The sequence below is a fragment of the Tamandua tetradactyla genome, chromosome 11, assembly GCF_023851605.1.
Source record: "Tamandua tetradactyla isolate mTamTet1 chromosome 11, mTamTet1.pri, whole genome shotgun sequence".
NCBI lineage: Eukaryota > Metazoa > Chordata > Mammalia > Pilosa > Myrmecophagidae > Tamandua > Tamandua tetradactyla.
In genome coordinates this window covers 738679-752861 of record NC_135337.1, presented here as the reverse complement: position 1 = coordinate 752861, position 14183 = coordinate 738679, and the positions used below count along the sequence as shown (strand labels likewise).

Here is a 14183-nt window from a genome sequence, read left to right as displayed (position 1 = left end):
TGGTAAAAACCCATAATCTGGCAGTGGTTGCCGTTTTCCGCTTAAGTGTTTTATTAATAACTTCTTTTGAAACCTTATTTCCTTGGTCTCAACCTATGATTTCTTTGCCATGTTTGCCACTGAAAAGATCTGAACCACAGCTCTTGAGTTACAGAGCTACCCTCAGCCTGCAGTCCAGTGAGAGCAGGCAGGAAAAAGCCGCCCTCACTTTCGGTCCTTTTTTAGAAGAGTTTTCTCAGTACTCACTCCTCCCAAGTTTTCTTCACTTGTTTTAAAAAATTTTTTCCAGAATCAATTCCCAAGCCACGTTTATCAGAGAAGGTTCACTCAGCACCTCTTGTGCAGTGTACTACCTGGAGTGGTAGCTACCTCACCAGCACGGTCCTACTCTCGAGGCACTTCCATCGGTTATCAGATACACCCAGCTCAGTTTTTGCACTTTTTGGGCTTAGTAACTACTAAAATGAGAAGCTTAACCAATGTTTCTTACCCTGTTAGGTACTCAATAAATTGGTGCTCAATGGATGATAGATAGCATGGCATAATCCATCTCACATAGTTTGGATTTGGAAGTCAAAAGTCACATACTGGAGTACTATTTATTCAGTATTCACTGAGTTTCTCCTCTGTTCTACACATGTGCAGTGGGCTGAACTGTGGACCCTCGTATGGCCGTGTTCCTGGTCCACCTTCTGGGGGGTTGGGCCCACTGTAAATAGGATGTCTTCAAGATCTTACTTTCATTAAGGTGTGACCCAACTGGCTCAAGTTGGACCTCAATCCATTTAACTGAAGTCCGTGATAAGCACAGTAAGTCAGATAGTGAAGCCACCAGGAGTAACCAGACACCAGAAGTCAATGGAACACCCAAGAGAAAGGAAAAGACATCACCATATGCATCGCCATGCTACAGACAAGCCATGAAACGTCAAAGCTCGCCAGCCAGCCAGAAGATACCAACCCCGGGAGGAAGCAAGCCTTCTAGCTTCTGAAACCATAAGCCAATAAAGTCCAACCCACAGTAAGATAGCTGCTTTAGTAGTTGGGAAACTAAAACAACACTGTTTTGGACACTGGCTGAAAAGATGCTTAAGGGAGGGTCTCTGCCTTCTGGGAACTCAGCCCTAGTTATGTGACTCACTAGCTGGGGCCATGGACATAAGTTCTAGCTCTCGATTCCCTTATTTGTTAAATGGGGATAATAAAACCTTTCCTAACTTCTATTTTGGACTGTCATGAGAATTCAGCAAGATAATGGATATGAAAGTGCTTTTTAAAACTGAAAGCAGTTTATAGGAGCATCACATGACTTCTTACTTCTCCATTCAATCAATAAGTGTAACAAGGTCCTAAGTACAGAAAATTTTATCTTAAAAAAGAAAACCTCCTTTGGGCAGTGCAATGGTGGCTCAGGGGCAGAATTCTCACCTGCCATGCCGGAGACCCGGGTTTGATTCCCAGAGCCTGCCCACATGAAAAAAAGAAAAAAAGAAAACGTCCTTTAAATCCCTCAAAACTGTTATTGAAATATGTTTAAAGTATTAGAATAAAACAGTTCATATTTGCCACTCATAAGTATAAATCAGAAGTATCTGATATTTTCAGCAGCTGATAAAAACAAAACAAACACAAAAAACCACTCTCAGCCATAGAAAACAGTTCTAAGAAAAGACTAAAAGACTACCACCCAGTAACCAAAACATTCCATTCCTTGGATATGTAGTTTCATGCTACACCTAAAGTTTATTTTAGAATATTTCTAGCCTATGTCCTCCCTCCTTGACCTTCCTTCTTTGCTAAATGTTAGAGAGGGGGAGAGAGAATATGCTTCACAGCCATTTCCAAAAAAAACAAGTCCATAGAAAGCTTACATAAATCCAAAAAGAAACCACAACAGGCACACTCCTCGGGCTGAACAGTGAAGAGGTGACAAGCATACGCTCTGGAGTTGGACTCTCAGGCTGGAATCCGGGGTGAACTGCACTGATCACATCACTTCACCTTTCTAAATCTTTGGGTTTCTCATCAGTACCATCAGGATGGTAGCCACAGTGACAAATGAGAGGAGGCACCTAGCTCAGCACCTAGCTCAAAACGAGACCGTAATCAATGTTAGCTATTCTGTTCACACTACCCATTTAACAACAATGCACCTATTATCCCATCTAGCAGAAATTTTTGTGATGGATTTAATCATGGAGTAGCAAGTTCAGAACACAAAAGCATATCTGGCTACCACCAGCAACACTGGGCAGTAGGCAGGAAAGCTTCAAAGGTGGCTTGTGAATAACCTGCCAGTGAGCTGGGTTTACTGGGACCCAACATAGGTCACAAACATTCCTCTCTAGTGCCCACAATCACACCCAGCAGGAAAACACAAACGAGTGTGAAACAGAGAAGGCAGTAAGTTCCTGGCAAGCAAATGCCAGATATTCCCTTCACTTTGCTGTGGTTGCCTTTTGACATCATAGTTTTACAAATGCTGAAGGAAGTTTCTCACATGGGTTTCCAATGACCAAATGGTCATTATTAAATGATAACATCATTATATTAGTACCTGCTTGCGTGTGGCACTGTCCAGAAAGAACAGGAAAGACAGTGTGCAAGTCCTGTACTAACAAATTATGCTATTATCGACTACCTACAAATTAGCTATAAATTATCTACTAATAAAGTTATGTACTAAAAAACCCAGATGTGTGAGGGGCCCCAGGCTTTCTCAGCAGATCTAGCATTTTTGATCAGGAGATGAAAGATTAGGGCACTATTACTAACATCAAAAGAGAGAAGATTCGGGTGCACAGGTTGTTCAGTGGTTAGAATGCTCACCTTACATGTGGGAGACCTGGATTCAATTCCCGGACCACGCACCTCCCCCCTCCCAAAAAAAGAGAGGCAATTCTGCGTGTGTGTGTGTGTGTGTGTGTGTGTGTGTGTGTATTTGTATATGCACGCATGGGCAAATATAAATGCTTATAATTTAGGAAGGGTTATAACCTAAGTTATTTTAGGCATTTACTTTCTTCCTCTTGGGTAGAAAGATCTCACTTGTGTTAACCAAATTAGGTTGGTCCTCCAAGTTCTGAGGTCATCCAACAATCTCCCAAAAGAGGAAGTACCCAGAAATGACACTTAATATTTCCAAAGAATTTTACATTGGGTTAAAAAAAAAAAAAACATTTACTACCGACCGTAGGAGAAAAAAAGAAGAGTGACTCTGAAAGCAATATAACTCAAGTACAGAGACAGAAACTCATGGTCTAAGTAGGAATTCCTTTCAAGTAATAATAAACCCTAAATAATGTCAAGTATCATATTTTATTTTAGGAAAGACCTGAGAGTAGAAAACTGATTCAAAGAAGTTTAAAACAGACCTCGAATCTTCTATTCCTTGGATATGTAGTTTCATGCTATACCTAAAGTTTATTTCTTTGTCTCCAGAGAGACAAAGAAATATACAGATAAGAAGATATCTGAAAAGTAAATTTCCCCTTAGACGTCATTTTTCAAAAGTTATGGTGCTGAACGAGGAGTCTCCGATAAAGAGTCACAATACCTGTGAATCCTGACGAGCAGACACAGCTGTAGCGATTAATGCCGTCCACACATACTCCATGAATACAAGGGTTACTGGCACAGTCATCAAAATTAATTTCACAATTAACCCCTGTAAAGATAAAAGCAAAGACAAACCATTTTATAGTACCACAGAAAAATAAGCACCCACTGTTGATTATGTTATGCATTAATAAATCTAAAAAAGATCTAGTCAACCTTAGCTATAATAAAGCAGCCATTCTCAAAATATAATCTACAATCTCTTCAGGATCCTTGAACCCTTGTCAGAGGGACCAGGAGGTCAAAACTATTTTCTTAATAATACTATAACCTATTATTTGCCCTTTTATAAAAAATTGAGTTGACATTTTCACTGATGGTGCAAAAGCAGTGGTGGGTAAAACTGCTGGCACCTTAGTACAAATCTAGACAGGAGTACCAAACAACTGTACTAGTAATTATTGTATTCGTCACCTCTCTCCATGCACATGCAGGGGGGAAAAAAGCCACTGTGATTTAAGAATGGCATTGATGAAGCAGTCAAAATTATTGACTTTTCATCCCATCTAACATTCTGTGTAACGAAATGGGAAATACACAAAAAGAACCCCTGGGGTATGCCAAAGCACAAGTGTTATCTCCAGGAAAAGCAATTGTGCCATTGCTTGAGCTGTGAGCTGAAATAGCTGCCTTTTTTCACAGAACCCCACTTTAACTGAAAGAACAACCGACAGGCAAACCATGGTTATTCAGTCCTTAGTATTTGGCAGAAATTAAGCAAATGAAGCAAACTTGCCATTTCAAGAAAAACTGCTGGCAGTACTTGCCAAAGATAAAATCTGAGCTTTCAAATGAAAATTAGAATTTTGAAAAACCTGACAAGTAAACCTGACAGCTTACTGTTGCTGTTAGGGGCTAAAGTTCAGGAAGAACCCCTTACGAGTACGGTAAGCCCCTCCCGAAGTATGCTGCCTTACTCCTGGTCTGTTCCCCAGATGGATGCAGAGTTTGGTTACGGCAGCACAAGTTGAATGGTACATACGGTTAACCAAACAGCAGGGATCTATCAGTTACTGTTACTATTATTTTATAAAAATACTCATGATATTTATTTAACATGAATTTAATGATGCTTTCTGGGTATCAAAAAGTCCACTTCATTCACACAAAAAATCTGAAAGTAAAACTTCATAATAAGGATATAAACAAACACAAAACTTCTAGGACAAAACGCCATGATTTTGATTCACTTATATTTTATATTCATGCTTATTAATAATAATTCTGACAGGAGCAACTGACTGAGCCATTATTATGTGTGAAGTACCCTATCACTTTATATAACTTGTCTCCAATTCTCACACCTAAACTGCAAATTCAGCTGTGCTGTCTCCATCCTACAGACGACGTAACTGACTTATAGTGCCACAGTTACAGGGCCCAGATGGGATCTGAACCTGGTCCCGTGCCCTTCCCCATACGCCATACTGTCTTTCTGCCTCATGAACCCTAGATGGAGGCAGGAATCTCCCAGACTGACACTCTCCACAGGCAGGCTCCAGGAAGCCGTGGTTCCAGCTGTGACCCCTCCCCCATGGCCATCTTAGTCCAGCAAGAACAGATACCTGGCCCAAGCTGGGCCAATCAGATCCTCTCACCTGCAGCAGTGGAAATTCATCTGTCACCTACAGTCTGCAAACTGCTTTGCTTCTTGCTATTTTCCTTGTTATTCGATTTTCCCTTGGAATCTGTGACATACTGCGGTGTGCTTTCACTAAGCTCTTTGTTTGGCTGCTGTTGTCTGTTTGATCCTTAATGTTTGTTTAAATTAACTCAAGATAGTTTCTGTTACTTGAAAGCCAAAGAAACCTACTTACAACAGTTTCTCATCACAAAATCTCAGATGCAAGAGGGCAATAAAGTGATTCTGGGTAGCGCATCTCTTTAAATACCCAGTGGGCGACAACCACAGATTTGACCAGCAATTTGTAAAAGTATCCCTTCCATGGACACACCCATCCAAACCCCAACCTACCAACTTAGAAACATATTATAAAGGGACCCTGGATTCTTCCTCCAGAACTTAAGTTTGTATGGAATAACTCACTTAATGGACTCTTTCACCCAGGTCCTTGCACATGCCAGCACTTTTTCCACCCATTACAGACCAACATTTCTTTATGTCACCTACATCTCTTTGCTTTAAATCCCCAAACAGCCCCAGGAATAGATCTGGCAGCTGTCTGAGAGATACTGTGCCTTCTCTCTCCAAGCAGCCTGCACATCATTCACATTTACTTCTTGCCTTTCTCAGCAACAGCTAGTTAAACCATGCCTTCTCTGTCCTCCCGAGGGAACACACCTGAAACTTTCTGGCATAATGATAGAATCCCAGAGAAAACACAGCACTTGCCAACCCACTGCTCACCCAGTTTTCCAGTATGTTTGCTATACCAGGAATGACAGCAAAGCCTGAAACAGCCCTTCCATTCTAAAGGCACCCATCCAATTGCTTGTAAATCTCTCAAATTTCTTTTCGGACTGCAATTTCTCATGTCTGGGGACCGGCCGGAAGCAAATTGCTTTTGGAAGGTCTCACAAAGATCTATTCAGCCCTTTTAGTGAGTTATCTAAACGTGGGGAGGGGGAAGGCATTTTCAGCTGTGAAGGCATGGGATGTTTTTCGTATGCCTGAGCAACTCAAAAAGGACTTTGTTTTCAAACTTGGCATGTATGAGGTCCTGGATGAAGACCAGGGCCTTTGACAAGTTTGAAGAGATGAGTTTGGAAATAAAATAAAATGCGGGCGTCTAATCACCTCCCCCACCTCTGCCCCTGACATGGGCCATTTTCCTTAAGCCCAGAATGTTCTCAATAAATCATCCCCTATATTGGCAGGTTCCCCCTCTAACAAAGGCACATATTGGTTAATCTTCCACTAATGCATTCTCCTTTGATCTGAGAAATAGTACTTCTCTGCCTATTAATCCCAGTTGTGACAATAATTATCAATCTAATAAGTAAAAGAGAATCCAGTGAAACCTGGGAAATGCTGCTGCCTGAGAAAATAATTTAACATTCTTCTAAGAAGAAGCAACATGCCCTCACAACTGACAAGCAGTCATTCAACCAGGGTGAGGGAACAGTAACGAACTCTGGTGATGGGAAATGGCGGCTCTGCACTCTAATTTACAAACTATGGTGGTATGCACTAAAGTATCTCCCCTGCCCTAGAGCCCGTCCCTCCCCACCAAATGGCCTAAGGTCCCACCAGAGACATGTGGCAGAAGAAAAATGTTGCATTAAGGACACTGGACTCTAAATTAGAGGAAAGATTACTGGAAGGAAAGAAGGAAGGAAGGAAGGAAGGAAGGATAGACTTATTTCATTAATCCAGGGGTAGTACGGGGGGATTAATGAAAAATGAAAATCAAATCAAGTCACAAAGCCAAGAGAGTTTTCCAATTTTAAATAAAAACGTTAATTTTTTGAAGTGGCATACCTCCTTTTAAAGAGAACACACTCGTAAAATCATCAGCTTTGCAGATTTGGTCTGTAACAAAGCTACTCTCTTCTCAGCTAGCTAAGACCATCTGCCTCCGAGATATCGATGGCTCTGGCTCTTACTATGCTTCTTAGAATCAGGACTACATTTTTAGGCACCTGAATATATGCCAAGAAAACCTCAGATATCTATATAAACTGTTTTGGAGGAACAGCGAAAACCCCGTCCAAACACAAACAGAGTGGGCTTACCTGACGTGCCCGGCTGGCAGTTGCACTGGTAGCCATTGACCAGGTCAATGCAGCGGCCATCGTTCAAGCAAGGGCTGCTGTAGCACTCGTCAATCTGGTCACTGCAGATGGCGCCCATGTACCCGGGGCTGCAGACGCAGGTGTAGGAATCAATACCGTCCTGGCACTGGCCATGGTGGCAGGGATCGGGGTCACAGTTGTCGATGTTCTCTTCACACAGCATTCCAGTGAAACCTTGGGGAGGAATTTTACCAAGTAACCTTCAAACATCAAGGCAGGTACTTCCCACCTGGATAAAACTGTAGCTGCATCCATTTACCGTGCATATCCCACGTCTCAAGCCATGAATACTATTGGAAAGGAGCAGTTGAAACTTGTTATTTATATCAATTCCTAAAGCACATCTGAAAATTTGTAATTAAAGTTTCACAAAGCAAACTTGCAGAATTCAAAAAACTTTTTCTGACTGATTAGTGTTTTCACGCAGCGATGCTTTAAATTGCATTTTCATCTCTTATTGGGCTTCAGCGGGGAATAGCTCAATATTTTTCCTTTATATATGTACTGGTATGGTATATACAGGTATTATATGAATGGTGTCATGTATACTATCTTCCCAATCCTGACTTTAGAGAATGGAAAAATTCTGTATTTCTTTTAGCTCCTCCCACAGTGCTATGCACAGATATAGTAAGCTTTCAACAGATATTCAAGTAAAATAAATGGAACAGTCATGAGTATTTAAAAAGAAAAGGAACAAATAAGGGGTCCTTCCTTCTAGGCTTCAATGGACCAACCTTAAACCTCTTCCCAAAAGGGTCCAAGAAGCCTCTTTACCCTTTTTATTTGGCATCAGCAGGCTCCAGATATCTAACCTGGGTCTCTGGCACAGCAGGTGAGAATTCTGCCACTGTGCCACTGGTGCACCGCCCCTCTTCACCCTTTTAATCATGAGTTCAAGGTTTTTAAATAAACTCTCTCTAGCGAAGTGTTTCCTTTACAAAAGGAATCTGACCAGTGAAGGCAAAATGCTGGAAGGTCCCTCAACCACAGCCAATGGTTTATGAAAAGAGAAGGAAGCTGAGTGAAAAGAGAAGGAAGCTGAGTGGCTCATCTAAGACGGCCTAAACTTAAGTAGATCCTGGCAGCAGGACTCTACTACTACAGAAATTTTAAGTCTCTGTGATGATTTTTGTGTCTCAGTCTGCTCTACTATGGGGGGCACAAAAAAAAATCATGCACATGATCCTTAAAATTCTTCAAGAAACCAGTTTTCTAAAAAACAGTATTTAAAAAAATTATATCCATAACGCCTTTCTCTCTCAAGTAGTAAGAGAGTAAAGAAGAGAATAAAGTGGACCTTTTCAGACAGTCAACTTAAAACACAGACCAGTGTGAAGGGACTGTGCAGTAGGGCACACTGGGCAGGGGACACTGGGTTTATGCAAATGCACTCCCAAGTGAGGGATGTGGCCACAGATCCAGAAACGGACAATATTTCTGAACAGATCGCCTAGTAGCAGAAGTTAAACAAGAGAACCCAAACTCTCCCGTTAGAGCCTTCTTGCCTGTTTGGTTACACACCTGACTATCAGTCGCATTAGCATCTTTTATGCAGAAAACCTAAGCACCTCCACACAACTGGCCTTAGATTCCCGGGTATTTGTTCTGTCTTTTGCCTCAAGAAACACAGACAAGCCTCCTGCTGAGAAGCCCCAGTGAAAAATAGCTTTTAACTGCAATTCTTCCCTTCCCCAAAGAAGTCAGTCAAGCCAGCTGGAAACTTACCGCTGCCAAAATCTATCCCAGAAAGAGAGGCACCAAATGGGAATAACCAGGCCAGCCCACTATTGTAGGATAGAGGGAGGCAGGTGTCACAGAAGGAAATGGTGAGAGCAGCAAAAAGGGGGCCGGAAGGAGTGCTCTCATGAACGCACAGCTGCAGCCCATCAGTGGAGGGGCGTTGTAGAGCACTGTCACGCTCCTTTTGTTCAGATGGACCCACCAAGGGACTGAAGCGTAACAAGAACCTTACCTGTGGCACACTGGCACTCATATCCATTTGGGTGGTCCATACACTTGGCCCCATTCAGGCATGGAGTACTGGAACAGTCGTCAATATCGATCTGGCAAACCGGCCCGGTAAAACCTACAAAAAAGCACCACAGTGCCACAATTCAAAGGAGTATCCTACGTATTCCTTTAATAGGAGAACGGTGCCAAAGAAGGGCTGACTTGGGTGAGTGGCAGAACTTATACCAACGGTTCAGCAATGCACAGAACTATTTTCCCCAACAGGTAACTGAAATGACTGGGTGGATCTCAGGGGTATCAAAGACACCTGTGGTGTGTCTCTACCATGATTTCTTCCCAGCACAGATTCCACTTCTAGCTGAAACAAGTAGGGACTGAAATGCTATAGGGGTCCCTCAAACAAGTAAGTGCAGCTTCAGAGGCCACGGGGATCTTCTCTTTGAAGAAACAATGAGAGGATATGGTCTAAGGCAGACAATTTGGCAGGTTTTCAACAGTAACTTTGGGAAGAAAGAGGAGAGGCAGAGCTTTCTTTGGAAGAAACTGACTTGTGTTGTCTGTTTCTGGACCCACGGGTGAAATGTCTAAAAATAACAGTCTCCCCGAGGGGATTCAACAACATGACCTATGGAGGAAAAATTTTCTGAATAGTCTACAGCTAAGGCTTCTGTGAGGTATGCGCTTTCTGAAATACACACAGACAGAGAGGTCGTGAGCCATTCAAGAATAGACTTGGACTTCTGGCCACAAAGGATTTGGAAGCTATATTAGCGAAAACAAATTCCCCATCTTTATACACACACGCCTATCATGAAGTACTCACTTTAATGATTTCCTCATGTACAGCCCACACACATTCTCTCCCTTTCTCCTCCCTTCCGTGGTCCGTTGGCTTTAGGCTTTAAAGGAAAACCGGGGCAGGTGGTGGGCACTTACCAGGCGGACACAGACACTGGAAGCGGTTGACTTTGTCCACACACTGCCCATTGTTCACGCAAGGGCTGCTCTGACATTCGTTTATCTCCAGTTCACAATGCACACCTTTGAAACCTGAACAAAACAGACCACACACACGGCTTAGAAAGAGAGAAAGGAGAATTCTGGCCAAGAAAGCACACATTTCCAAAGATGGCTCTATCGTCCACGAGCATGAATATCTCAACAATGGGAAAAGGGACTCCGCTGTGATGAGCAGTCACTCTAAGCATCAGAGAAACAGGAATAACGTGAACCAGCGCACTGCGACGTGTGGGAGGGGTCGCCCCCAGACAGACTGGTAAGACCTCGCACGCAGACTAGTTCTGCCCAACATTCTCTGTGACCCACACGTGCTTTCAGGACAGCGCCAGCCCAGCTTCCAAAGCCCAGGCGAGTCCGAACTGCTGCTGTTCTCAGGGTGGCAGTCAAGGTCAGGGGGGCCTTCCAAAGGCCACAGGGCCTGACATCCTTGACCAGGTAGAACCCACCTTCGTCAGACATAATTCTAAAGCTGGTTTTGGTTGTGCCCTTTGAGAACTCAAGAAATGGTCTCTTCAGAAGAGCTCCAAAATACAACTAAAATGCATACCTCACTCTGGATAGTTAGCAAGTTCCTATGTAATTACAAGTAACCTTGACTTCTATAAATTAGATAGTATGGTAGTGAGTTCATGGGACCAGGGGAGCTTGCTGTTGAAAGCATCATTTTTTTTTTGCATGGGCAGGCACTGGAAACTGAAGCTGGGTCTCTCGCATGGCAGGCAAGAACTCTGCCACTGAGCCACCATCTTTTCCTTTTTTTTTTTTTTTTTTTTCACGGGCAGGCACCAGGGAATGGACCTGGGTCTCTGGCATCACAGGGGAGAACTCTGCCTGCTGAGCCACCATGACCCACCCAAGCCACCGTTTCTTAATGGTAAATTCTTTATTAAATCAAACACTCCTGTAAAAACAACCACTTCTGAAATTTTCATTTGCATGTAGATGGATTTTGACATAATGGCTTATTTAATTTTATCTAAGAATCCCCTAATCTTTAATGATCACTCTGACTGGGAACCCTGACTTTATATACCCCCCAGTCAGCACATGAAATCAAATGCTGACAAAGATGATGGACCTGCAGCGGTGTACCAGGAGACATGGGGTCCAGTCCAGTCCCCTCTGCAGGCCCCTCACACTGCTGGACTGACTTACCTGGCATGCACAGACACGTGAACCCTCCAATCTTATCCAAGCAGGTGGCGTCGTGCTGGCAGGGGTCTGAGTGGCACTCGTTGATGTCCATCTCGCACCGAGGGCCTGCGTAGCCCTTCAGACACTCACAGTGGAAGGCGCCGTCTGTATTCACACATTTTCCTGCGTGCTCACAAGGGTTGCTATTGGCTGGAAGACACAAGCACCAATGACCAAGATCAAAGCCCTTGACAGGGTTTTCACGAATGCAGAATACAGAAGCAGGTCTGAGGGTGACAGCATCAGGGCTAGTCTTTTAATGATTTGGTTTTCAATTTCCTATTTCCCTACCCTAATCACAAACCTTAAAAACTGATATCAGGGCCATCCCAAGTCTTGTCCATCTCTGCTCTTCTTTTGCCCAAAGTGCCAATGGGGCAGGGCTTTATATTCAGATTCAAGTACAGACCTTCCATAGAATTCAATTTCCAGGATAAAATACAAGGTCATGCTGGAAAGATTAGTTGTAAGCGGTGGGCATGGAGCAGGACAGACGCGAGGGTTGGCTGAACCAGGTTTAAACACTTGCTGGAGCTGACAGACACCGTGATGGACGGGAAGCGGTGTTGCACACTCACCCATGGCACACTCATCCACGTCTTCTGTGCAGTCGGCCCCTTTGTACCCCTGCGGGCAGGTACAGATATACTGCCCATTCAGCGGGTTGGTGTCACACAGTGCCCCCTTGTGGCAAGGATTGCTGATGCACGCATCGTCCAGATGACACAAGAGACCTGTGGAGCCAAAAAGAACAAAGGAAATATCTCTTACTTAGGGGGGGAGTTCTCTCTTTCAAGGGGGAAGGAAAACTTCATGATTGGCTGATCAAAATCTAGCAAGGAGATTTCAGTGCAACTTCCCCTTAGCCCGATTCTATCTTAGGGACATCTTGCAGCCATGAGTAAAGCAGCTAGCTGCTGCCGACTCGAGTCCCCGGCTGGCCCACTCCTCAGGGGTAACAGGCCAGGGAGTGGGGAAAGGGAGACAGGAGTCTGGGGACAGCTTCCTGATGGAGCTGCCGGTGTAGCACATAAAAACAGAGGACACCCCGTTCAAACAGAACTTCAGGTAACAGTGAATAATTCTAGTATGAGGATGAATTACTCAAGTATAAGTATTTCCCAAATACTGCATACATCCTCTATTTTATCTGACTACCCTACTTCTCCCAAATCATCCTACCTAATGAGCCTGAGGCCACCAGCATTTCACTCATCTCAAAAAAAAAAAAAAGGCAGTTGAATGTCATCTGCTGTTTCTAAAGCAGCCTTTTTATAACGTCGACATTCTTGGCGCTGATGCCCTCAGGACTGAAGCTAACTACACTCTGTGTTCTACCTCCTTCACATGGGAACTGAGTTTTCCAGTCTGCAATTAGCTTAAGAACAGGTAACTAAGGCTTCATCTACAAAGCTGGAGGTGGGGCTTTTGGAAAGGCATCTGTGTAAGGATATTTCAAAGCTGTGGGGCAGAACATTCTCTCGTTAAGCTATCTTCTTCCATCACATTCATTGTTCTCCTACTGCTAGAACTAGAAACCGTCCAAGTAACAGAGGCAAAAGGAGTGTGGACTTCGAGATTTGTGAAAATCTTCTCTGACACACTGCGGGCTGAAATGTACTTAAATGCTTCTCTCTTGACAACTCCTTCTGAGTAAATGGATTATTTCTTCTTAAAAAGTACCTGTATCTATTTATGAGCCCTTTTATTAAGTTCACCTCTTAATTTCTTAAGAGCTTTTCCGCTTAAGACCTCAAGGAGATCAACAGATGCCTCCAAAGACAATAGTTACTGAATTTCCCTTTCTGGAATGAAAAACCTGAGGCGTAGAGAGAGTTGAGAGTGCCAAACATCCTAAGGAAGAAGACTATCTCATAGCACTCTTGTTGGCCAGATCCCATTTCCAGACCACATTTCCACACCTTGAGTGACATGTTGCTAAAGATAAGTAATCAACCAACACCGATATCAGGATGAAAGAGATGGTTGCAGCAGTCCCAAACATTCACCATTCCTGGATCTCCAGCTCTGTCCCTCTGCCCACCTCACCTGCTTTTCCTTCTGGGCACAAGCAAGAGAAGGAAGCCACACGGTCAATGCAGGTGGAGCCCGGAGTGCAGGAGGCGAAGGCACAGTCGTCGATGTTCTCGCTGCAGTCGTCTCCGCTCCAGCCGTTCACGCACACACAGCCATAGCCCCCGTGGCGGTTGGTGCAGGTGCCCCCGTTCTGACAGGCATTGGGCTGCAGCAAACACTCATCCACGTCCTCTGTGCAAGATTGCCCTTTTGGGGGAAAATGTGTCTTCGATTAGGACTCCTAAGTCTGAAAGGATTAGTATCACACCGGCTCCCACATACTTTTCAGGATCGTGTGACCTGCATGAAACAGAGGCTCAGTAGTGCTCACGGCAGGCCAGGACTTCATAGGAAAAAGGCCCCCAGAACCATCCAAATTAGACTGATTCCATGGAAGTTTTTTATAGAAGGATAGGAGGGGCCATTCCTAGAAACTCTAACAACATGAGAAGTTGGCCAACCCACCCAAAGCTTGCAGGATCTTTAACAGAGTTAAATCCCCAGGGCAACAAATATATGAGTGAGAAGAGCAGAAAGAGAGGAGT

General features: G+C 43.7%; 1 protein-coding gene across 1 annotated transcript in view; it reads right to left on the bottom strand.

Moving 5' to 3' along the window:
* The window catches only part of NOTCH2 (notch receptor 2), a 145903-nt gene that overhangs the window by 38991 nt on the left and 92729 nt on the right, over window positions 1-14183 (bottom strand). Inside the window, exons 6-12 of the mRNA XM_077119721.1 lie at window positions 13612-13845; window positions 12141-12296; window positions 11524-11712; window positions 10285-10398; window positions 9350-9463; window positions 7315-7548; window positions 3557-3667 (exon numbers count right to left, since the gene is read on the bottom strand). Of these exons, the coding sequence (XP_076975836.1) occupies window positions 3557-3667; window positions 7315-7548; window positions 9350-9463; window positions 10285-10398; window positions 11524-11712; window positions 12141-12296; window positions 13612-13845 (1152 nt within the window). The remainder of the gene's footprint in view (window positions 1-3556; window positions 3668-7314; window positions 7549-9349; window positions 9464-10284; window positions 10399-11523; window positions 11713-12140; window positions 12297-13611; window positions 13846-14183) is intronic.